This window comes from Tenrec ecaudatus, chromosome 18, assembly GCF_050624435.1.
Source record: "Tenrec ecaudatus isolate mTenEca1 chromosome 18, mTenEca1.hap1, whole genome shotgun sequence".
Classification (NCBI taxonomy): domain Eukaryota; kingdom Metazoa; phylum Chordata; class Mammalia; order Afrosoricida; family Tenrecidae; genus Tenrec; species Tenrec ecaudatus.
The window spans coordinates 22315864-22341336 of record NC_134547.1 but is presented as its reverse complement, the minus strand read 5'-3'; the positions used below and the strand labels follow the sequence as shown (position 1 = coordinate 22341336).

General features: G+C 37.9%; 1 protein-coding gene and 1 pseudogene across 3 annotated transcripts in view; both read left to right on the top strand.

The window, feature by feature from the left end:
- The window catches only part of LOC142432061 (uncharacterized), a 78292-nt gene extending 57317 nt beyond the window's left edge, over window positions 1-20975 (top strand). The window contains exons 3-7 of one of the 3 annotated variants that reach the window (XM_075537124.1): window positions 1767-1831; window positions 11686-11810; window positions 14081-14207; window positions 14561-14647; window positions 18779-20974. In XM_075537124.1, coding sequence (XP_075393239.1) covers window positions 11790-11810; window positions 14081-14207; window positions 14561-14647; window positions 18779-20517 — 1974 coding nt within the window. In that variant the 5' untranslated portion in view covers window positions 1767-1831; window positions 11686-11789 and the 3' untranslated portion in view covers window positions 20518-20974. Of the gene's footprint in view, window positions 1-1766; window positions 1832-11685; window positions 11811-14080; window positions 14208-14560; window positions 14648-18778 lie in introns of those variants that run through there. The other 2 variants (XM_075537125.1, XM_075537129.1) reach the window with 2 other exon arrangements.
- Window positions 20976-21261: 286 nt separating this feature from the next.
- On the top strand, window positions 21262-24008 carry LOC142432080 (glycine cleavage system H protein, mitochondrial pseudogene; annotated as a pseudogene).
- The last annotated feature ends 1465 nt before the right edge of the window (window positions 24009-25473 follow it).

The window sequence follows — 25473 nt, the reverse complement described above, 5'->3', positions numbered from 1 at the left end:
GTGATTGTAGCATTATGGTCAGCTACTTTACAAGATGTTACTTTAATATGGGAGACACTGAGAATCTTGTTTTGCTCACGATCTTTGGAACATCAGCTGAAATGGAAAAAATTGTTTCTGATTTAGCGTCCTGTTATAAAAAGGGCTGTGATAATTTAAGAACCCAAGAGAAGAGTAGCAAATGATACCAGGAGGGGGGGGGGAGAAAGGGAGAACTGATCGCAATGCTTGACACATGAGCACCTCCACCCTCACCCTGAGGGGGACGAACTACAAACCATGGTGGAAGGGAGACAGTGGTCGGCATAAGATATGAAAATAATAATCATTTATAATTTATCACAGGGTTACAAGGGAGGGAGGCAGGAGGGGGGAAAAGAGCTGATACCAAAGACTCAAATAAAAAGTAAATATTTAGAAAATAGTAATGGCAACATATATACAAGTGTGCTTGATGCAATTGATGTATGGATTGTTGTAAGAGCCTCCATAAAATGATCTTAACCCAAAAGGGTTGGGGAAAAAAACGTGAATAAACTATATGGCTTCATAAATATATGTGTGTATTTGGAGATATATATATGCACATGGATGTGTATCAGAAAACTCAAAAACATATGTCCATCAAAATTATATGTAAAGTTATCAAAATTAAATTTTTCTGAAGGACCCAAAAATTAAAACTTAAATAAAAGGACCGAAAGACACAGGCATGAGAAAAATCTCAAAACTCCCTACCATTTCATGCATTTTCATTGACATTTCAGTAAAATTTTTGACTCTTGAAAGCTCCTATGAGAAAATAAACCAGAAGTTCTAAAAGAATGAGATATTATAAAACTGACTCTTGGATGGTTTGACAATTAAGTGAAAGATAAGTGGAACCAAGTAGATAGCCCAGATATATTCAAATATGTAAGGGAAAGTCCATGCAAAGATAGTAGTTTTGATCAGTAGAGAAAATATCGATTAGTGAATACCTGACTGCACTAAACCAGAGGGCCAAAATAGTATATTTTTTAAAGTGTATTTTTATATCAGAAAGACACAAAGTCAGATGAGAAGCTTAAACATTATTTGCAATTCATACCATAGATAAATGATCAATTTCTTTCCAAAAAGCTAATGTCAATCTGGAATTGAAAAACAACCCACTAGAAAAATGGAAGATTTATAAGAAACTAGAAGTACTTCTCAAATAAAAGTAGCTTATCTTTCCTCATATAAGAAATATGTAAATTAAAACTATTAATTGATACCTATTAAGTTGGCAAGCATAAAAAAGATTATAGCAACAGTATTTAGCAGAGCTGTGTGGTATGATGTGTTCTCATATTAATTAATGATGGTAATATAAATTGATACAACTTTCATGGGAAACAGATTGAAAGTAGGCTTTTTAAAAATCATTAGGGACTCATACAACTCATCACAATCCATACATCAATTGTGTAAAGTACATATGTACATTCATTGCCCTCATCATTCTCAGAAAGTAGTTAATGTGGAGGAACTGCTTAGGTGAGAAAAATAAACTTGACAGGGAGAAGAGCTTTCCCCAGATCCATTCTGCGGCTCCAGGATCATGTGTCTGGCATTGGGAAAAGAACAGACTACTGAGCTCATTCGCCCACGGTTTTGTGGAGCGCACGAAATAATCAGAGGTCAAAGCAAGGAGCAGGAAGCAGTTTTAACTGAGGCATAAAGCATAAAGGACGTGTAAGGCAAAAGTAGTCTCTTGTGTCTTCTTTTTGTCTGCGTCTTAGGAACTGCCACTTTCTAGAGAGAAACCCAAAAGAAGACGCTTTGCAATCTCCAGGCCATGGCTCAGGTGAGGTGATGTTCGCTCGCTCTTTGCTAACATAGTCTCCTACCACGTTTCCTTAGACTACCGAGTCTAAGGAAGGGTTTCCCTGTAGGATGTTGGTCTCTGTATCGTCCCTTATTAGTCAGATCAGTCTGTAACCTTCCCAAACGCTGCTTCTAATTTAACTAATATTCGTATATCAGGCTTCTTGCAGAAGCGGTACTGAGAGAAACATACACTGTCGCAACTAAATGAGAATATACTACTGGAGGAACCTAACTTGATGTTACGCTTCCTTGGTTTCTCCTATGAAAAATTAGTCTTTGTACAATCATCACAATTTAGAACTTTTTTTTAGAATATTTTCTTCATTCCTGTACTCACCATTATTAGCTCCCCATTTCCCTCAACATCCCCTGTCACACCCTCAAGGAACCATTAATCCAGTTACTGTCGCTATAAATTTGCCTATCCTGGATTTCACATACAGAAAAACATTTTTAAAAAAAGAAAAATTCATCTTTATTTCTGGATCGCTTAAATACTATTGTTCTCCAGATTCTGTATTGAGTCTTCTCTTTTGGTCTTTGGTTCCCTATTCACAATCTACCACTGTCACTCAGATGATGCGTAAAGAACTTTAAACATGAACTTAGTCTGGAGTATCAAAACCATATATCCACTTTCCAGTTAGAGCTCACCTTCTGCAGATACTTCTGCAGTATCTCCAGATACTTCAAGCACATGTCCTTGTAACCTATCTTATTCTTTTTTCTGCTCTTAATTAATCTGCTTATGACTCCACTCCCTACCTTGGGTTAACACACAACCCAAGTTAAATACCTCTCTTTTCTTCTAATGCAGAACTGTTCTGTGGCAGATCATGTTTCTTATAACCCTTCTGTCTCTTCCAGTACCATCTTTTTTTTTTTAATGCCTGTCTCATAGTGGTCACTTGTCTTCCCATTTAAAACACTTCATTTCTGAACCTCCAAGAGCACACACGAGTGCTCACTTACATATCTTCCTATTTCTTATATTTTAGCTCTAAAACACCTTAAAGGAATATATAAAACAGTCCATTAAAGAAAGGAGTTAAATGTCCACTAACAGTTTAAAGTCAATAATTATTAAAAAGTTTTAAAATTATATATCTGTCATAAGTGGTTTGTTACATTTATCTTGCTCTGATGCTATTATCCATAGGATTGATTTTTATTTCAATTTCCATTTGTTCATTGAAATGTAATTGATTTTTTTATGTCGACCGCTAGTCTGCCTAAACTAAATTATTAGTTCTAATACTGATCATTGTTTTCTACTCTTTAGCATTTTCTTCATAATCATATCCTATACAAATAATGACTTTTTAATTTTTCCTTCTTTCTTTCCAATCTATATTAACTTTTCTTTCTATTTCTTGCCTTATAATATTGAATAGTGTGTTAGTCTGGGTTGACTAGAGAAACAAATTCATAGATGCTCATATGTGTATAAGAAAGAGCTTTATATAAAATAACAATTGTATATTAAGAAAACATCCCATCCCAGTCCAGATCAAGTCCATAAGCCTATTATGAGCCCGTATGTCCGATACCAGTCTGTAAGTTCCTCTTCAGACTCATGCAGCACATGCAATGATGCTGATTGCAGCAAGATCACATGTCAGTACGTGGAAAGTCTTGTGGATCCACTGGCAGTTGAAGCATTTCAGTGCTGGCATGGGTCTCTACGTGGCTCCTCCAGCTCCAGGGCTCTGGCTACATCAGTATAGCTCCATGTGGCTTGTCAACGGGAATGTGTAGCAGAGAGAGTATCTGTCCAGCCTCCAGGAGGAAGACCTGAGTTCCCACAATCCTCAGAAGACCATGCCTACATAGAGGCCTCATTGGCTATGACCTGATTGACAGGCTAGACTCCACCCCTTCGCAAGTTGACAGATTATGTAACTGCCACAAATAGACATTCAATATTGTTGTTCAGTATAACATTGAACAAACTTTTTTCTGTAGTCCTGATATTAATGGAATAACATTTTCACTATTCGCTATAGGTTCTGTAGGTGGGTTTTGTTAAGTTGGTTCTGACTCATAGTGACCCTATGTGTAACACAACCAAACACTGCCCAATCCTGCACCATCACAATTGTTACGTTTGAACCAGTGCGGCAGCCACAGTGTCAATCCACCTTGCTACAGATCATCTGTTTCACTGACCCTCTACAGAGCATATCTTTTTCAAGGGACTGGCCTCTTGTCAGAGGAAACCAGCCTTTAACAACCGAAGTGTCCGAAGGCGCAATTGTACGGTTATCATATGTAAAGATCATAGTAAAGTCATAGACCATAGGAGAGAGAGTAAAATAAAAGCAGTCAGACACATTTTATGGACTCAGTCCCTCTTGATTGTCCAAGTGGAGGTGGGAGAAGAGAGAGCAGCTTTACTAACTTGGGATATTTATAGGTAGCCACCAGCCATACATCTTCAGTGGTTACATCCGTCATAAGATTGGTGGTAACTACAGTAAGGTTCCTGAGCTCACAGGTGAGGAAACCTAATACCTGCATCGAGGGAAGGTAGAGGGGGCTGGGTGACACAACAGAACATAGCAACTTCTAAAGAAGTTTGTGCACAAAATTTGCCCAGTGCAATGTCATGATTTCTTGATTGTGGCTTCCATGAGCATTGATTGTGGCTCCAATTAAATGAACCCTTTGACAACGTCAGTCATTTCATTACTTATCATGATTGGGGCGGGCCCTGCAGGCCTGCTTCAGGCCGGTATGTTGCATTCACGTCTTAGCGCACCAGGTTGACTTTTAGTCCCTCTCTCCTGTAGAGATATAAACAACACCCTCCCCTTGGGTGGGTTAGCGCCCTGTTCCTCCACTACCCAGGGCTTTTTTTTTTTCTCTTTCCTTTCCCTTCCTTTGTAGTTGGCTGCCATATGTATCCCTGGATTGAGTCTGGCCCCTGCCATAGTACCTCAACCTTACCCCCAGAAGATTTTTACTTTCTATACATTGATATGCAATCAATTTATTCTGAGGTCTGCAGTCTTGATTTTTCATCAGCAAGTGCTTCAGGCCCTTCTCACTTTGAGTAAGCCAGCTAATAAGCCTTCCCCTGATCCTGATCCTATGTTGTTCATCTGCTCCAGCTTCTCTACTTATTTGCTTAGCCTATAGATTGACTAACTATAGTGAAAGAATACAACTCTGGTGGCATATGTTCCCAGATTTTAAACCATGCAGCATCCCCTTGTTCTGTTCAAATGACTTGTCTCTGGATGTGTGTACAGTTTTTCTGTGTGTGTGTGTGTGTGTGTGTGTGTGTGTGTGTAGTTTTTCATGAGCGCAATCAAGTCCTTTGGAATTCCCATTCTTCTCAATGTTGTCTATAGTTTGTTGCTATCCATACAGCCAGTGCCTTTGCGTAGTCAATAAAACACAAGCACACATCTTCTTGATTTTCTCTACTTTTGCCAAGATCCACCTGATGCCAGCAATGATATTCTTTGTGCCATGTCCTCTTCTGAATCTGGCTTGAATTGTTGGCAGCTCCCTCTTAGTATATTACCATCATTGATTTTTAAATTTTCAGTAAAATTTGACATGTATTTGATATTAATGATATTATTCAATAATTTCTGTCTTCCTCCAGGTCACCTTTCTTTGGAATGTGTACAAATATGGATCTCTTCTGGTTGGTTGTTCTAATAACCATCTTCAAAATTTCTTGGCATAAACAAGAGCTTCCAATTCAAATATTTCAGTTGATTGTTCTGGCAGTTTCTGGAGCCTTGTTTCCCATTAATGTCTTTAGTGAAACCTGGACTTCCTCCTTCAATACCATGAGTTCTTGATCCTATGCTACCTCCTGAAATGGTTGAGCATTGACCGATATGTGTATTTAGTACAGGGACTCTGTGTTCCTCAACCTTCTTTTGATGCTTCCTGTATCATTCAATAGTTTGTTCATAGAATCCTTCAATATTTTAACTTAAGACTTGAATTTTTTTATTTCTTGCAGTTTGAGATAGGCTGAGTATGTTCCTCCCTTCTGGCTTTCTTAACTCCAGTACTTTGCTCATTTTATTGAATTAATTTGTTTTCTCAAGCTGCCTTTTGAAATTTTCTTTCTTTTTTTTTTTTTCATTCAAGCCAGAACTTTATTAATGATAAAAACAGTACAAATTTAAAACCAAACTGCAGTTACTCTTTTGAAACACCAAAAAAATAGGTTTTTGTTTTCAGATGGTTACATTGTTAATTCCATAATAGCATTTACAATATCATTACTGCTGTTCTTCAAGGTTCTGACTGCCTTTGTTCTTGATACATTTGCTTGTGACATGACCAATTCTATGTCCTAAACTTCCACACCTGTTTCATCAACCTCTTCCTCTTCGCCCTCCTTTTGTACAATTGGAGTTTGTGTTTTCTTGAATGTTTGAGACAGCTTCACCTTGAACTTTGAACTTCTGTGCTTGCTGAGATAAATCCTCCATCTTGGCTTTCCCCAAAATTGTGTAGGTATCTGATGGTTGCCTGTGTGCAATCCTGTTCCTCACGTTCTAGTACTGACTCATCATGGCAGATTCTGTTCCAGATCCTGTCTCAGCCTGGGTGTTAGAGTGAACCAGCCTCTGACCACTGCAGGGTCCGTAGGCGCAATTGTACGGTTATAGTATATAAAGATCATAGTGAAGTCATAAAGAATAGGAGGGATATGAGAGAGAAGATACATTTGTTGTGGTAGCATGCTCACCTCCGTCATGATCTCAGCATGATCATGCCATGATCTCAGCAGCCAGGTCTGTGCAGAGAGAGGGAGGAGAAGAGAGTATATTTCTAACCAAGGCTTATATATACTTAGGGGGTCATGCGTGTCCACCTGATTGCAGGTAACCACATACGTAACAGGAAGGGGCTGTCCAATAGGCATATGTGTGACAGGAAGGGATGAGCTAGGGGTGTAAATGCAATAGGTACACGTGACAAGATGGGCAGATCCTGGATTCAAGATGACAATCTAACCTGGAACTTCCTTGAGCTGGCTTGACTTTGTCTCTGGGCTCTCCTTCAGGAAAACACTCTCCTCATCAGGGTGTGGGCCCCACCTACAGTGGGATGGACAATAGTGTCTCCTCTAGATGGCCGATGTCTTCAAGAGGATAACCTCTAAGCAGCTGACCTCCCACCATGCACTAGCAAGCAGGTGACAGACAAGCCGGGGAGAAACCGTTCTGTGTCCCACACCTGGGGCAGGGACAGTTTCTGTGGCTTCACTGGGCATTTTGTAGAGGGTACGCAGGACCAAGAAGGCAGAAGAAAGCGAGTGAGAGCCCTTTTGAAAATTTCGTGGGAACCATTTTATTTGTCTTTCTTCCATTCACTTGAGCTACTAGATCATGTAGATGTTGAAGAGCAAAGTACAGAATCTCTTCTGACATCCTCTTTGGTCCTTTCTCTCTTTATCCAGCTTATCTATATACTTTTCCCTCCTCTTTTCACACATATATTTAATAATTTCATTGGGAGCTCTGGTGTTTTGCTTTCTTCATGTATGATGGTCTTAATGTAATCCCAAAACTCAACAGGTCTTCTGTGGTTAATGTTCAGTATGTCAAATCTATCCTTGAGATGTTCTATACTTATTTTAATTTTCTTTTTTAAATCATTTTATTGGGGGCTCTTACAGCTCTTATAACAATCCATACATCAATTGAAGCAATCACATTTTTAAATAGTTTTAACAGTTTTTAATCATTTTATTGGGGACTTGTACAACTCTTATCACATTCTATACATACATCCATTTTGTCAAGCACATTTGTACATTTGTTGCCATCATCATTCTCAAAACAGCTGCTTTCTGCTTGAACCCTTGGTATCAGCTCCTCATTTCCCCCCTCCCTTTCTACTCCCCCCTTCATCGAACCTTTGATAATTTAGAAATTACTATTTTGTCATATCTTACCCACTTTTCTGTTGTCCATCCCCCAGGGAGGAAGTTATATGTAGATCCTTGTAATCCGTCCCCCTTTCTACCACCCCCTCCCTCTACCCTCCTGGTATCACCACTCTCACCACTGGTCTTGAAGGGATCATCCACCCTGGATTCCCTGTGTTTCCAGTTCCTATATGTACCAGTGTATATCTTCTGGTCTAGTGAGATTTGTAAGGTAGAATTGGGATCATGTTAGTGAGGGTGGGGGATGGTGGGAGGAAACATTTAGGAACTAGAGGAAAGTTATGTGTTTCATCGTTGCTACACTGCACCCTGACTGACTCGTCTCCTCACCCCTAACCCGTCTGTAAGAGGATGTCCAGTTGCCTACAGATGGGTCTTGGGTGCCCAATCTGCACTCCCCCTCATTCACAATGATTATTTTTTTGTTCTTTGATGCCTGATACCTGTTCCCTTCGACCTCATGATCACACAGGCTGGTGTGTTTATTCCATGTGGACTTTGTTGCTTCTGAGCTAGATGGCTGCTTGTTTACCTTCAAGCCTTTAAGACCCTAGTTGCTATATCTTTTGATACTCGGTCACCCTCAGCTTTCTTCACCACTTTTGCTTACATACCCATTTGTCTTCGGCGATTGTATTGGGAAGGTGAGCACACAATATGAGTTTTTGTTCTTTGATGACTGGTACACGCTCCCTTTGGCACTTCATGATCACACAGGCAGGTGTGCGTCTTCACTGTGGACTTTGTTGCTTCTGAGCTAGATGGCCGCTTGTTTACCTTCAAGTCTGTAAGACCCTAGATGCTATATCTTTTGATAGCCAGGCTCCATCAGCTTTCTTCACCACATTTGCTTATGCACCCTCTTTGTCGTCAGCGATTGTGTCAGGAAGGTGAACATCATGGAATGCCATAAACAATATACAGCATTGATAACTAACTTAATACATCTATTTTTTAATTAATATTATACTTTGTATGTAGTGTTAAAGTTTTATAAGTTTTCTTTTCTTCCTCATTCCTGTGCTTTATGCTATTTTTGTTATGTATCTTTAATATTTAATAAATCTTACTTTATTATTTTTGCTTTAAACAGTCAATTTTTGAATAAATTAACAAATGCCAATGAAATCTTCTATATGTCACTACATATTTACAGTTTCAAGTGTTCTTATTTCTTTATATAGTCCCAGCATTTTCCTTCAGTTTAAAAGACTTAGTTCTGTATGCTTTATAATGATCATACATTATGATAAACTTTTCTTATCTGAAAAAAAATCCTTTTTACTTTCATTTTTCTTTAACTTATACAATTAAAGAAGCTTATGTTTTCATGTTTGGGAAATATTTTCACTGAATATAAAATTATTAGTTAACATTTTTTCTTTCACTTTTTAAAGAATATCGCATCTTATCTTGTGGCTAGTATACATGGCCACATGCAATCTATTAAGATTCTGGTTCTACTCATGAAAGTAGTAGTTAGAATATTGTTTTTGTAGACTACATATGCCAACTGAGCTTGACATACCCTTAGATTATGTCCTGAGCACTCAGGCTTTAATGATGCTGGGTTTGTTGGCCATCTTAATGGTGTGATGGTTTGCGTCAGAGAGAGAGAGAGAGAGGAATTGCCACATTGACTGGCAACAAGAATGGAGATGTGGGAAGTTGAACCCTGATTTTACTTCCAGATTCATTCTGATCTTTGCCACACATAGTTAATGGTAAAGATCCCTCATTTATTTCATCACAGTAGTATTCTTGTTCATTCTTAATAATTGATAGATTGACCTTGAAGCCCCTGGTCTAGAACTTTTTTTAAAAAAACCTCTTTTTGTAGAAATATTTGTAATGAGAAATTCAATAGCTTTAGATTTTCTTTTTGTTTTGGTAAGTTATATTTTCAAGTAAAAACATTGTTCATTAATTTAATCTACAATATCCGACTTACTGCCTTAATTTGTTTATAACCTGTTTAATAGCTGTAGGATCTTTTATAAGTCTGTGTATTTTGAAACTCTTTTATTAAGTACATATACATTTTTTCCTTGATGTATGTAATGCTTACTGTAATGAAATGTCACTACTTGCCTTTAGTAGTAATAAACAAAAATCAAAACCCACTGCCACTGAATTGATTGCAACTAATAGCACCTCTATAAAACAGAGTAGAATTGCCCTGTAGACTGTGAATCCTATGGAAGCAAACTACATCTTTCACCTGTGGAATGGTTGTTGGGCTCAAACCATTAAGCCTTAATTAGTAGCACAGTGCTTTAACCACTGTCCCACCCAGACTCCAACTTTCAAAAGTCTGTTTTGTCTAATATTAATATAGCTACTTTAGCTTTCTCATGGTTAATAGCTTCTCCCATCCTTTTGCTTTCCGCCTATTTGTGTCTTTGGAATTAACAAAAGAAAAAAATGTTTCTAGTCCACAGATTTGAATCTTACTTTCTTTTATATTTTAGTAATTTTTGCCTTTTCATAGGAGCCCCTTTACATTTAATGCAGTTAAACATTCAGTTGCATACTTGTTTTAGTTCATCTATTCCTACATTCTGCTGTATTTTATGTCAATCAAATATGGTCCAGCCATTTGTTTTCATTTCTCTGTTTTCTTTTTAGCTATACCTTTTTGCATTCCCCCCCCCCCAGTGATTTCTTTAGAGGTTACAATTGTTTTTAGTTGCTGTTGAGTTGATTTCAACTCATGGCACACCCATGTGTCTAGAATTGCTCCATGTGGTTTTCAAGGCCCTTTCTGAAGCAGATGGTCAGGCCTCTCTTCCATGGCCCCACTGCCTGGGTTCAAACTGCTAACCTTTTAGCTAGTAGTTGAGTGCTTACCATCTGTACTAGCCAGAGCTCATATAGTCATTTTTTTTCATTTATTCATCTTGAACACAAATTATTGAGAGTTCATATTGAAATACTCAAGGTAAAATACAAAATCTTGCAGCATTTTAGTTCTTTTTACTTTTTCTCCATTTTTAGTGTCTTGTTGCCATATATGTACACGATATTTATGTTCATAATAAAATGTGTTAAAGTGTTTATTAGAAGAAAACATAATGGATATGACAAAATAACGATGTATAAATTACCAAGGGCACATGAGGGAGGGGGGAAAGGGGAGGGAGGGGAAAAAAAAAAGAGGACCTGATGCAAGGGGCTTAAGTGGAGAGCAAATGCTTTGAGAATGATTGGGGCAGGGAATGTATGGATGTGCTTTATACGATTGATGTATGTATATGTATGGATTGTGATAAGAGTTGTATGAGGCCCTAATAAAATGTAAAAATAGAAAAGAGGAGAAAATAAAAGAAAATGATTAGGGCAAAGGATGTACAGATGTGCTTTATACAATTGATGTCTGTATATGTATGGACTGTGATAAGAGTTGTATGAGCCCCTAATAAATTGTTTTAAAAAAAAGAAAACATAATGGTAATGTTTAAAAACCAAGTTTTCAAGAAAGAATTCTTAGATATGACACCCAAAGCTATAGCAACAAAAGACAAAATCGATAACTTCAAAACTTTTGTGCATCAAAAGACATTAAAAAAGAGACAACCAACAGAATGAGAGAAGCTATTTTGGAACCACTTACCTGATAAGAGTTTGATTATCCGTTACATAAAGAACACCTGTCATTTAACAACAAAAAACGAACAGCCCATTTTTGTAAATGACCAGAGGATTTGCATTGAAGATATGCAGTTGCCCAGTAAGCCCTCGACAAGATTCTCAGTGTCACTAATCAGATATGGTGGGTATTGGATGCCATTAGGTCAAATCCAATGCACAGGATCCCTCTTGGGACAGAGTAGAATTGTCCTTATAACGTATTCGTGGCATAATCTTTACCGCAGTAGATCACCAGGTCTCTCTCCTTATAGAGCCACTGGGCAGGAGAACAGCTGAGTACTTAACCATTGGTACCACGCTCCTTATGGAAATACAAATAAAAACTACTTGAGACCCCACTCCACCTCGAACCAGGATGGCTAACACCAGAAAACCGGTAAGTAATGTATGGGAGAGGATGCAGCGCAAATGGAACTCTTACATGTTGCTCATGGAGATGTAAAATAGTATCGCTGCTGGGGAAATGGTTTGGCTGTTCCTGAAAAAGATAAACACAGAATTACCGTATGGCAGAATAATTCTACACCTATGTGCCAGTGGTCTTGTTAGATGTTGGTTCGGATAGCAGCCCCAGGTTCAACAAATTGAAATCCTGTCCAATCCTGCACTCTCCTCACAGTCATTCCTGTGTTTAAGCCCATTGCTACAGCCACTGTGTCAATTTATCTTACTGAGGATCTTCATCTTTTTACCAAGATGATGTAAGTATGATGTTCTCATCAGGACTAGTTCATGCTTATGACATGTTTAAAGTGCATGAAAAAAGTTGCACCATCCTCACTTCTAAGGAGCATTCTGGCTGTAGTTGGTCCAACACAAATGTGTTTGTTCTTCTGGCAGTCCATGGTATTTTTAATAATACTTTACCAATACTATTCCACAAGGGCGTCAATTATTTTTTGGTCTGTAGGAAACAGAACTGGGAAGAGAGAGTATGGGGGCAAAATCTCAACATTCATATGTTAAGGAGTCTAGAAGGCCATGACTCCCATGGAGGAAACCTTTATGTTCATGGGTTGGAGATGCATCCCCCTCACATTCTCTTAAGTAAAAGTATTCCCCTCATTGTCCTCCATTAATAATCCCAAATTTAAGGTGCTTTCTGCAAACACATGCTCGCTATACTCTCTTGAAGGTCAACTGCTTGAAGGTTGTCTGCCATCAAAAGCAGCCAGACCTTCTTTTCTGTCCCCTTCTGATAGAATCATTCCGTGATAGGATTGTTCCCCTGGAGAAGAGCTCAAAGACATCTAAGGTCAAGCCAGCTCAGAGATGACAAAGTTTGGTGGCCATCTTGACTTTAGAGCCCACCCACCTTGTTATATATGTGCCTTCCTGTCACATGTATGCCTCACCCCTTCCTATTGGGTGTACACCACAACGTATCCCCCTCCTGTCACATGTATGCCTCTTTTACAACTACTTCCTGTTACATATGTGCTTACTTGCTCGATATTACATAAGTCTGTTAGTCCATAAAGTATGGTCTCATTATGCTTCCGGTCATCGTGGAGAGGTGAGCCCTTGCATGCTTTGTCTTGTCTGGTGTCTCTTTAATTTACTCCTCAATTACACAACCGCCCCTTGGACCCATTCAGTTGAGGGCAGGCTAGTCCCCCACAATCTTCCTTACTCCTGTACAGCTTTATCATGTATGTGAGATGATTGAAAATACCATGACTTGGGTCAGGCACACTATAGTCTTCAAATTAACATCTTTGTTTTTTAAAAACGAAACACTTTATGGAGATTCTTTGCAGCAGATTTGCCTAATGGAATATGTCATTTGATTCCCTTTCTGCCGCTTCCATAGGTATTGATTATAGATCCAGGTAAAATTAAATTATTGGCAACTATAATTTTTTCTCCATTTATACAATGTTGCTTATTGATCTATTTTGTGGAGATTTTCATTTTCTTTATGTTGAACTATAATCCATATTGAAGGTAATAATCTTTATCTTCCTCAATAAGTACCTCAAGCCCTCTGCAATTTTGACAAGCAGTGTTGTGTTATATGCATGTCACAGATTTTGAAACCATACTTTTCCTGAAAAATATATCAATATCGAAAGCAAAACATCTCACAAGTGGAACTTAAGAAAGTGTTTTTACCTCATGGTAAATCCCACTGTAATCAGGTTGATTCCAAATCATCGTGATCATATACAGGGTTTCTAAGGCTGAAGGGTATTATGGGAACAGATGGCCTCATCTTCCATGCACAGCTGGTGGGTTTGAAATGTAGAACTTGTGGTTGCTGTCCAGTGCTTACCAGAAAATGCCACCAGTGCTCCCTTGTGATACGTACGTAGTACTTGTATAACTTAATGCTTCTGTCATTGGACCTGTAGTAACCTCACACAGATACATGTTAACATGCCTCTGAAGCCTAACTTCTTAGGTGCGTGGGCAGTATTCTGGCACTCAAGTGAACGAAAACAGTGTCAGGATACAGCATGACTTAATGGTAAATGTTTTCAGAATGAGCTATTCTGTGGTAGGTAGTTCTCCCTTGATTTGTTATCTTTTCCCCATAATATAAGTCACAAAACAAATGTTAGACTTCCTTTTTATTTACATATCAATGTTATTTACGTATCAATGTTCATTCCACTGGTTTCAATCATAGTACCAATCTTGCAGGGATCAGTATCATTCAAAGATGTGACTGTGAACTTCACCCAGGAGGAGTGGCAGCACCTGGGTCCTGCTCAGAAGACTCTGTATGTGGATGTGATGTTAGAAAACTATTGCCACCTTATTTCTGTGGGTAAGAAACACTTTTTAAAAACTTTCTGTACCATGTATTTAGTTTCAGTGTATGATCATAAATTACTTGGGGTTGCAAATTGTTTGATTGTAGCATCATTTGCCCAGTGTGGGTTGCTAAGTTTGCTGATACACAAATGATAACCTTAATTGTTCAGCACAGAACCTACATCTTAATCATTTTCCAAATGTAAGGTCAGCAGTTTGAAACCAACAGCTGCACCATGGACGCAGTTCTATCCCGACCTATAGTTTTACTATGAGTCAGAATGACAATAATTCAATGGCATTGAGTTTGGTTTCTGGTTTATTGAAACTCAACAACTGAAACTTAGTCTTTTCTTTCCTGACTAGGTTGTCATATGACCAAGCCTGATGTGATCCTCAAGTTGGAGCGGGGTGAAGAGCCATGGACATCATTTGCAGGGCATCCCTATTTAGGTGAGTTTCTGAGTCCCAAGCAGATATTATCTAGTAGAAATTAAATTTTAAAGCAGTGAGGTTGTGTATGGCATCTTTGAAATGTTTAAGGCTCCTAATCTTTGGGGAGGGGGGGAAAGACCCTCAAGATGGATTGACACAATGGCGGCAACAATGGACTGAATATAACAATTGTCACTATGGTGCAGGACTGGGCAGTGTTTCATTCTGTTGTTCATAAGGTCGTTATGAGTTAGAACTGGCTTTACAGCACCTAATAGCAATCTTTGAAATAACCATAGTTCATATATCACAAACTTAAGGTCATACATTCAAAAATCACTCTCCTCAAATGCATTCTTTCCAAAGGTGCTTGATATTACAAGACATATCCCACTCTTGTTTTTGTTGTTGCATGTCAATTTATAGCAACGCCTTGTGAAAGAGTAGAACTGACCCCTAGCATTTCCTTAGATATAATCTTTGCAGAAACAATTTGCCACATCTTTCACATGTGGAGCTGCTGGTGAGTTTAAACTACCAACTTTTAGGTTAGCAACTGAGTATTTAACCATTGTGTCATCAGGGCCCCTTTAAGTTGCTCTTAATTTACTCAAAATGAATTACATGCCTCCCTTCTTTTAGAACTTTTTCTTGATTTTTGTCTGTTTTTAAGCATTCTCAGGCTATCTCCTAGTCATTAAAACAGATTTTTCTTTTTAAATATTTTTACTGGGGACTCTTACATCTCTTATCACAAGCCATACATTCCTCCAATGTGTCAAGCACATTTGCACATAGGCCGCCATCATCATTTTCAAAGCATTCTTTTCCCACTTGAGCCCCTGATATCAGCTCCCCATTTCTTACCCCTCCCTCTCCCACTCGCCATCCCTCATAAACCCTTGACAAGTTATAGATGATTGTTTTCCATCTTACATCGTCCTCCATCACCCACCCACCAACTTTTCCATTATTCATCCCCTTGAGAGGGGGTTATAGGTTGATTCTTGTGATCAATTCCCTTTCTCCCCCAAGCTTCCCCTAATCCTCCTGGCATCTCTACTCTCCTAGTTGGCCCTGAGGGGTTTATGTACCCTGGATTCCCTGTGTTTCGGGCTCTGATCTGTAGCAGTGTGCCTGCTCTGGTCTAATCCGATTTGTAAGGTAGAATTGAGGTCATGATAGTGGGGGAAGGAAGCACCAAACAGCTAGAGGAAATTTGTGTGTTTCGTTGGTGCTACACTGCACCCTGACTGGTCCATCTTTCCCCTGTGATCACAATGTAAGGGGACATCCAACTGTCTACAGATAGGCATTGGGTTTCCACTCCATGCCCCCTTCCCTCATTCACATTGGGTATAGTTTCGAGTACAATTGCGCCTAAGGATCCTCAGTTGTTAGAGGCTGGTTTATTCTGGCAGCCTTATAGTCTTATCTATTCATATTTATAAACCCTTCAAGAAATTTCCATTGTCATGATTTTATAACCTCTTCATTTTATGCCTGTCAACACTATTTTCTTTAAAATATAAAAATAACTATGATTTGAAAATGGCATTTAATGATTATTTTCATAACCTTGTTCTGAATTATAGATATTCATAGAAAGTATAGGTTTTTGATCATCTATGTTCATAGAAAGGAATATTTTATTAGCTATGTCCACTGAAGCATTCTTTATTTATATTATAGAATTTCAGTTAGAATCTACATGACCAGAGAGGATATACTGAAAAGAACTTTTTCAGTACATACTCTCTGAATAGCTGAAAAAAAATACCACTTAATTCATAGCTCCTGGGACAACTAATGAGGTACTACTAAATTAAAACATGCTCCATATTACAGTAAAGAAAATTCTATCAGAAGACCATATATATGGAGGAAATAATCCTTAAGCAAAAAATATGTGCAATCAAATTAGAGATTATATCCAAAAATTCTATGTCTGTGTCATAGTAATTCGTACTGGAATTCAGAAAAAGCAAAGATGAATGTGATATGAAATAGTTCTGTAGACTATAATTTTCATCATTTTATTGGGGGCTCATACAACTCTTATCACAGTAGACTTTTATTTAAAGAAGTAATCTCCATAAATTAGAATAAGAAGTAATACACTCAAAGATCATCTAGGTTATTTTTTAGCCCATTCTTCACATTGTTTAAAATGTGATATGACAAAAGTAAAGTAGTTATAAATTTATAACAATAAAGGTGAATGTAAGTAAAAGGTAACAATTAATCAATTAATATAATTAACAATTAATATAAGTAAAAGGTAACAAATTAATCTGACACTATGGTTCCTCATATAGAAAACTAGTTTAAGGATGTTTCTGCATTGAGGAAAATTTTTAACTACCGCATATACTCGAATATAAGCCGACCCGAGTATAAGCCGAGGTACCTAATTATTACCTGGGAAACTAGAAAAACTGATTGACTCGAGTATAAGCCTAGTGTGGAAAATGCAGAAGCTATTGGTGAGTTTAAATAATCGAAACAAATGAAAATAAAATTACTAAAAATTGAGACCTCAGTGGGGTAATGTATTTAAATATTTATTTTAAATACAAACATAAATAAAAGGACAAGTCATTTAACATTAGTAAACCAGCACAGTAAGTGGAAAATAGGTTCAACAAAAACAATAAGGTATCAACAATGATACCTTAAGAGTACTATTCCCTGAGCTCAATCAGCAACTAAGCTAAAATGTAAAGAGTTAAAATCCTTCAAAACTGGATTCCTCATCATCATCCGTATCCCAATGCAGAGCTTCAGCTGGTGTGAGGTCATCATAGACGCTGTCCTCACTGAGATCGCCGTCATCTCCATCACTGATGTCGTTTTCATACAAAGCGCAGTCTTCACTGCCATCCATAACATTACTAATACTACATTTCTGGAAGGCATGTCGCACCATGTCTTCTGGAATGTCTTCCCATGCATCTCGAACCCACTTTGCTATTACCTCTATGTCAGGCTTCATGAGATTTCCTCCTTTTGTTAGTCGGGCTTGACCAGATGACATCCATTCCTGCCACATCCTTCGCACACGGTCTTTAAAAGGCTTATTCAAAGACACACCTCATAGCGCGGGGCTTTGCATGAACAGCGGAGAAATGGCAATCACCTGCGCGATAACAGGCGCTTGTCCCGTTACTTGGGGGGACAGCGAGATGTTACACCACGCTGGGGGACCACTAACCCGTGTATAAGCCGAGCCCCAGTTTTTCAGCACATCTTTTTGTGCTGAAAAACTCAGCTTATACACGAGTATATATGGTATTCTTTTCTTAAACTCAGAAAACCAAGTGACCAAATTCAAAAGAATAATAATTAAAATTGATAGTCCAGAGAGTCCTATTAATAATTCTGAAAGAACTGATAATAACAGCTTTCTGAATACAACAGTGAATATTTTTAAATTGCTACTGAAATGTTTTCCTTCTGTTAAAAGAAAGAATTGTTTTCAGCTATATTGAAAACTAGAACCTTCCATATATTTTTTCTAAACTATGATTATTCTCTAAACACTAGAAAAGTAATACTAGAAAAAATTACTTTGCTATTGTTGGCTGCATGTAAGAGAGTGCATACGGAACCTACTGAAAGTGCTTTCAATGAACAATCTAGGGGTGAATATATGAATGTGTAGCCTGTGATCTGTGTCCTACAAAAGTAATCCATCCTCATATATTCTTTGAACAAACTTTTCTTTTTCATCCTACTTAAACTTTACTGCTCTTGATAGGCTCACTGTGTTGCTCCTGAGTTGATCAATCCAAGTAACAGTCCCTCTTCTGCCATATTTGTCTTCTGTTCACAACTTTTGTATTAATTTTATTTTCTCTGTAAAGCTCAGGTGTAAAAGTTACTAGTATTCATCACATTGAAGAAGTCTCTTTTCACATTGAAACAGAACTCGTGTCTATGTTTTGTGGGCTTCTCTAATCAAAAGATAATGTCTTATGTTCTTTTCTTTCTTTTTCACACGGCCAGCAGATCTTTTTTTTTTTTTCTTCTTATGTCCTTTTCAGGTCACATATTCTAGGCCTGAAACTAGTCAGCCCTAGTTCAACTCCATTCCAATCACATATGTGAAGATTCACAAATTTTTTGTTAACTTGTATTCTTTTCTAGAAGAAAACTGGAAAGCTGAAGACTTCGTATTGAAATCCAAGGAACATCAAGATAAATATTCTAGATCAGTTTTACTTATGAACCACAAAAAAATTATTAAGGAGAAAGGTAATATATATGAAAAGACATTTACTTTAAGCAAAAGCCCTGTTAATTCAATAAATCTCTCTTCTGAATATGGGACACATAAAACAATTTTGAAAAACTTTTCAAAATTGATCATCAATAATTTAAGCCCTGCAAGAAAGAGATTTGGTGAATGTAATGGATATAAGAAGTCATTCCTCAACACTAAGCAAGAGACAGTGGATCCAAGAGTTATCTCCCATAATCAAAATGGGAGAACTTTTAGTCATAATGAATTGCTTATTCGGTATCAGAAGATAGAAACTCCAACACAGCCACTTGGATATAATGAACATGAGAAATCCTTCCATAAAAACGGAGAGTTAATTACATATAATAGAGCCCACAGAGGGGGAAACTCATCTGAGTATTGTAAAAGGAGAAAAGCAACAAACATTGAAAAAAAACACACGTGCACTGAATGTGGGAAATCCTTCTGCAGAAAGTCAGTATTGATTCTACATCAGGGAATTCACACAGAGGAAAAACCCTATCAATGTCATCAATGTGGAAATGCATTTAGAAGAAAGTCTTATCTCATTGATCATCAAAGAACTCACACAGGAGAGAAACCCTTTGTTTGTAATGAATGTGGTAAGTCCTTTCGTCTAAAGACAGCCCTCACTGATCATCAGAGAACACACACAGGGGAGAAATCATATGAATGTTCAGAATGTAGGAATGCCTTTAGGTTGAAGTCACACCTCATTCGTCATCAAAGAACTCATACAGGAGAAAAACCATATGAATGCAATGAATGTGGGAAGTCCTTCCGCCAGAAAACAACACTCTCTTTACATCAGAGAATTCATACAGGGGAAAAACCCTATATTTGTAAAGACTGTGGGAAGTCTTTCCACCAAAAGGCCAACCTTACTGTACATCAGAGGACACATACAGGGGAGAAGCCTTATATTTGTAGTAAATGTGGGAAGTCATTTACCCAGAAGACAACTCTTGCTCTTCATGAGAAAACTCATAATGAGGAGAAACCCTATGTTTGTAATGAATGTGGGAAGTCCTTCCGCCAAAAGACAACTCTAGTAGCACATCAGAGAACACATACAGGGGAAAAGTCTTATGAATGTCCTCATTGTGGGAAGGCCTTTAGAATGAAGTCATACCTCATTGATCATCATAGAACTCACACAGGAGAAAAACCATATGAATGTAATGAATGTGGGAAATCCTTCAGTCAAAAGACAAATCTCAATCTACATCAGAGAATTCACACAGGGGAGAAACCATATATTTGTAGTGAATGTGGAAAGCCCTTTCGCCAGAAAGCAACCCTCACTGTACATCAGAAAATACATACAGGACAGAAATCCTATGAATGTTCTCAGTGTGGGAAAGCCTTTAGCAGGAAGTCTTATCTGATTCATCATCAAAGAACTCATACAGGGGAGAAACCATATAAATGTAATGAGTGTGGAAAGTGTTTTCGTCAGAAGACAAATCTCATTGTACATCAAAGAACTCACACAGGAGAAAAACCATATATTTGTCATGTGTGTGGCAAGTCTTTTAGTTACAAGAGAAACCTCATTGCCCATCAAATAACTCATACAGGAGAGAACAGAATTGCAATAAATAATGTAACTTCTTTGTAAATCCTTTTCAAGTAATTATAAACGTTTTTACAAGCATGCTTGAACATGTTAAAATTTTCATCACAATTATAATTTAATTATATACTGTTTGTTAGCTTATAAAATGGATATGAACTCCAGGACAAATTAAGCTATTTTTGTAAGCTTTCAGCGACTGCTGAATCAGTTATTTTACACACATTCTTTTGGAGACTTCAATAATTTTGTGGAAAAGTTCCATAAATAACATTTTTCCATGAACTTTTAAAGTCCCCTTCCATAATTATATAAGGGTAAGTGAGAAAGCATAGCAAGTATGTTTCCAGTTAATAAACGCTTTGGTTTCTTTAAAATAAAATGTTAAAACATATCTGTGATTAGTGATAAGCTGCAGACAAGGTTTTCAGTAATATATTTGTCTTTATCTCATTAGGTGACGTTAAGATACAACCAAACGATATGACAAAATAATAATTTATAAATTACCAAGGGTGCATGAGGGAGGGGGGAGGAGGCGGCACTGAAGGGGGAAATGAGCTGATATCAAGGGCTCAAGTAGAAAGCAAATATTTTGAGAATGATGATGGAAACAAATGTACAAATGTGCTTGACTCAATGGACGTATGTATGCATTGTGATAAGAATTGTACGAGCCCCCAATAAAATGATTTAAAAAACAATAAAAGTTTAATTTGATACCAAAATAGGATATAACCTTTTGAGGGGATCTGCTGAGCCAGTTAAATTCAAGGCAGAGAGGTCAGCTTAGAACGTTATGAAAATGGCTTTTGGGTCCCAGTCCTGTGTGGCGACAGTCCTCTCCCCGCCAGGGAACATGGCGCTGCAAGCGGCGTGGAGTGCGCGGGCTGCGACCTACGGTTTGCGTGCGCTCTTGGCTTCTTGCGCGCCCTAACCCATCGTAATACTAGGATCCAGGTTTGACCACCGTAGGACACTGTTCTTCGGCCAGGCTCTGGGTGCACAAGTTCACAGACAAACATGAATGGGTAATGACAGAAAATGATGTTGGAACAGTGTGGGGATCAGCAATTTTGCACAGGGAGCTTTGGGACATGTTTACTTTAATCTTCCTGAAGTTGGGACAAAGCTGAACAAACAGGGTGAATTTGGTGCTTTGGAAAGTGTGAAAGCTGCTAGTGAACTCCCCTTGATCAGGAGAAGTCACAGAAATGAATGAAGCGCTTACATAGAATCCTGAGCTTGTGACGAATCCTGTTATGAAGTTGGCTGATCAAGATGACACTGACTACGAGTGAAGAGGCCTATGAGAAATACATAAAATCCATTGAAGAGTGAAAATGGGACCCTTGAATAAAGTACAATGAAACAACTTACACTGGCATAGTTGTCTTAAACTAGTTGTGGAATTAAAGTAGCTTTTAACAGTACCACTGGAACAGAGAAACTAGTTGGGGCAACTATGCTATTGGAAGAAAGTACCCCTTAACTTCCTAATGATTGCCAAGAAACACAATGCATACTTTTCTTTACAGTAGCCTGTGATTTTTATGTTAGGATCTAGTTATAATATTCAGAAGTCATAAAATGAGATGTGGTGAGAATAATCCAAAACGATGTAATTCAAAAGGTACGTTGTTATCTTAAGCCTCCTCTAACATAGCTTCTGCTGATATCCAGATCTGGGTTTGAGGCAGGATACTTAATTCTCTTCCTGTTGGAAATTACCAGGAGTGGAGTTACACTTATTAATTGTACAGTATCAGCTAAAGATCAACACAATTTTAAGTTTGCAATACACTTTCCTTTGCTGGTACTATTTTATACAATGAAGCAACAGCCTTGCTGCATTTTAAGAAACCATTAAATAAAACCTTCAGCTTCTTCATTGGAAAAAAAAAAAGCAGATAGCTTTTAGTATCCAAAAGGAGCAATCTTGATAGATTTTCTCAAAAGACCTAAGACAATTCCAGGAGCTTATTATGAAGAAGTTTTAAGAAAATTGAAAGCTGCTGTCCAGAGGAATTTTTTCCAATTATGACGATGCTCATTCTTGTAGGGTAGCAAATGTTATCCTGTGAGAATTCATTGGGAAATTATACACTTAAAAGCCCTGATCTTCCCCCTCAGACTGTTTTGTTCTTGAAAATAGAAAACACTTCCATTTTACCCCTTAAGGATACCAAAACTGCCATTTTGATGTGTAAATCAGAGGTCAAAATTATTCCAGAAAGAATTAGGGAAATGGAAAACACCCCCTTCAGAAGTGTATAGACTTGGATGGAGGGGAGGCTATGTCAAGAAACGAGAGTTGCACATTTTGATGTTTTGTTTAAAGCTTTAATAAAACAAAAAAGAATGTTGTTATTTTTAAACGTTTTATTAGGGGCTCATACAACTCTTATCACAATCCATACATGTACATACATCAATTGTATAAAGCACATCTGTACATTCTTTGCCCTAATCATTTTCTTTTCTTTTTCCTTTTCTTTTTTTACATTTTATTAGGGACTCATACAACTCTTATCACAATCCATACATATACATCAATTGTATAAAGCTCATCCATACATTCCCTGCCCCAATCATTCTCAAAGCATTTGCTCTCCACTTAAGCCCTTTGCATCAGGTCCTCTTTTTTTTTTTCCCTCCCTCCCCGCTGCCCCCTCCCTCATGTGCCCTTGGTAATTTATATATAGTTATTTTGTCATATCTTGCCCTATCCGGAGTCTCCCTTCCCCCCCTTCTCTGCCGTCCCTCTCCCAGGGAGGAGGTCACATGTGGATCCTTGTAATCAGTTCCCCCTTTCCAACCCACTCACCTTAAACTCTCCCAGCATTGCCCCTCACACCCTTGGTCCTGAAGGTATCATCCACCCTAGTTTCCCTGTGCCTCCAGCCCTCATATGTACCAGTGTACAACCTCTGCCCTATCCAGCCCTGCAAGGTAGAATTCAGATCATGGTAGTTGGGGGGAGGAAGCATCCAGGATCTGGGGGAAAGCTGTGTTCTTCATCGGTACTACATCGCACCCTGACTGACCCATCTCCTCTCCTAAACCCCTCTGTGAGGGGATCTCCATTGGCCGACACTTGGGCCTTGGGTCTCCACTCTGCACTTCCCCCTTCATTCAATATGGTATATATATATATATATATATATATATATATATATATATATATATATACACACACACACATATATATATGTATATATATATATACTTTTTTTAATTCACCTTTTTGCAGAGGAAAAGTAAAAAATAATCATGAATACCAAGAGAAAGAAAATGTGATTTATATTTGTGTACTTTGGAGCAAAAAGCAGTTAGGTATTATTTCCAAAGATAACCACTTCCCTGTCATATTAATATCAGAATGTAGTTTTGCATGTTTTTAATCTTTGTATTTTATAATACATCATGAATTATTTTTGTTTCACTCAATATGTTTAATATTCATACATTATTCCATATGGCAGTAGTATATTTTCATTCTGTATACTATTCCATTTTAAGAATACACTATTTGGTTGATGGACATTTGTATTTTTTTAAATTATGCTAAATAAAAATACTGCTATAAGTACTCTTGTATATGTCTTAGTCTGTCTACATGTGTTTGTTATTTTATAACCCAAGGTCAACAGTTCAAAACCACCAGCTCCTCTTTGGGAGAAATATGAAGCTTTCTACTCCCATAAAAAATTACATACAGTCTTGGAATCCCACAGGAGCAGTTCTACCCTGGCCTACATTGTCACTATGAGTCAGAATGGACTCGATGGCAGTGAGTTTTGAGTTTGGAAGGTTTTGTGTAAGGATTTTTCACACATGAGAGTTCCAGTTAAACATCCTAGTCCTTTGTCAATATGAGTTATTTACTTTGAGAAAAAAAATAACCAATGTAGAAAGGTCTTCAGCATTTTTCAAATGAGAATTCCTATGAAAAACACTATAATGCTACAGCTGTGAGAAGATCTAAAATATTGGATATATCTATAATAGATGAGAAAGGTTTTAGCTTACCCCAACACCAGTGATTTTTCACTGGTGAGTATTTTTTTAAATCATGATGCCAGTGGTACTTTTGATTATAGTTTACACCTTATTCACCATCAAGGGAATTCATAGAAAAGAAAAAGAGCCTAAGAGAAATAAACAAGGGAGATAGAAAAAAAGGAGAGAGTAACAGCAAGCCATTAGGTGATTTGATAAAATGATGAGTGTCAGGGGAAGCCAGCCCCTAACATCATTATGGGTCCGGTAGACACAATTGTACAGCGATAATAAGTAAAGATAGTAAAGTTATAGAAAGCATGAGAGATAGAAGAGAAGTATTAAAATAAATTGAGTCAGACACAATTCATGGTAGCATGCTCACCTCAGCCCCGCTTGGTGGTCCACATGGACGGAGAGCGCCAGGTTTAATGCTAGCCCAGGCTTTTTATATTCTCTGGGGACATGCAAGCCCCCTAATTACAGGTGAAGGCATACATCACAGGAAGGGGTTGTGCTATAGGTAATACAGTAATGGGAGGGGGTTATCTAGGGGTATCCACGGAATAGGATGAGGAGGGATTGGGGGTATACATATGGCAAGATATGTGAATCCTAGATTTAGGATGGCAACTTAACTTTGAATGTCACAGAGCCAGTTTTGCCTGTTACCTGGCTCAACTGAAAGAGACCATTATTGGTAGGGTGTGAACGCTTGGTCACAAGCCTCAGGGAGAAATAGTTTATTGTCTCCAGCAGCAGGGAGCAAGGCCTACCCTGTTGTCTGGTGACTAACTACCCTCAGGGAGTATGTCTGTAAGCGTTTGATCTCCCCCCCCCCCCCCGCCCCCCACAGATGAGTGTAGAAATGATTATCAGATCTGTAAACCCTACCTAATTCGCAATTAAAAACAATAAGTTCTGAATGCCAGGCTACCAGTGAAAGTCATTAGGATGAGATGCTAGGAGTAATTATTACCAGATACCCATCAGAGGACA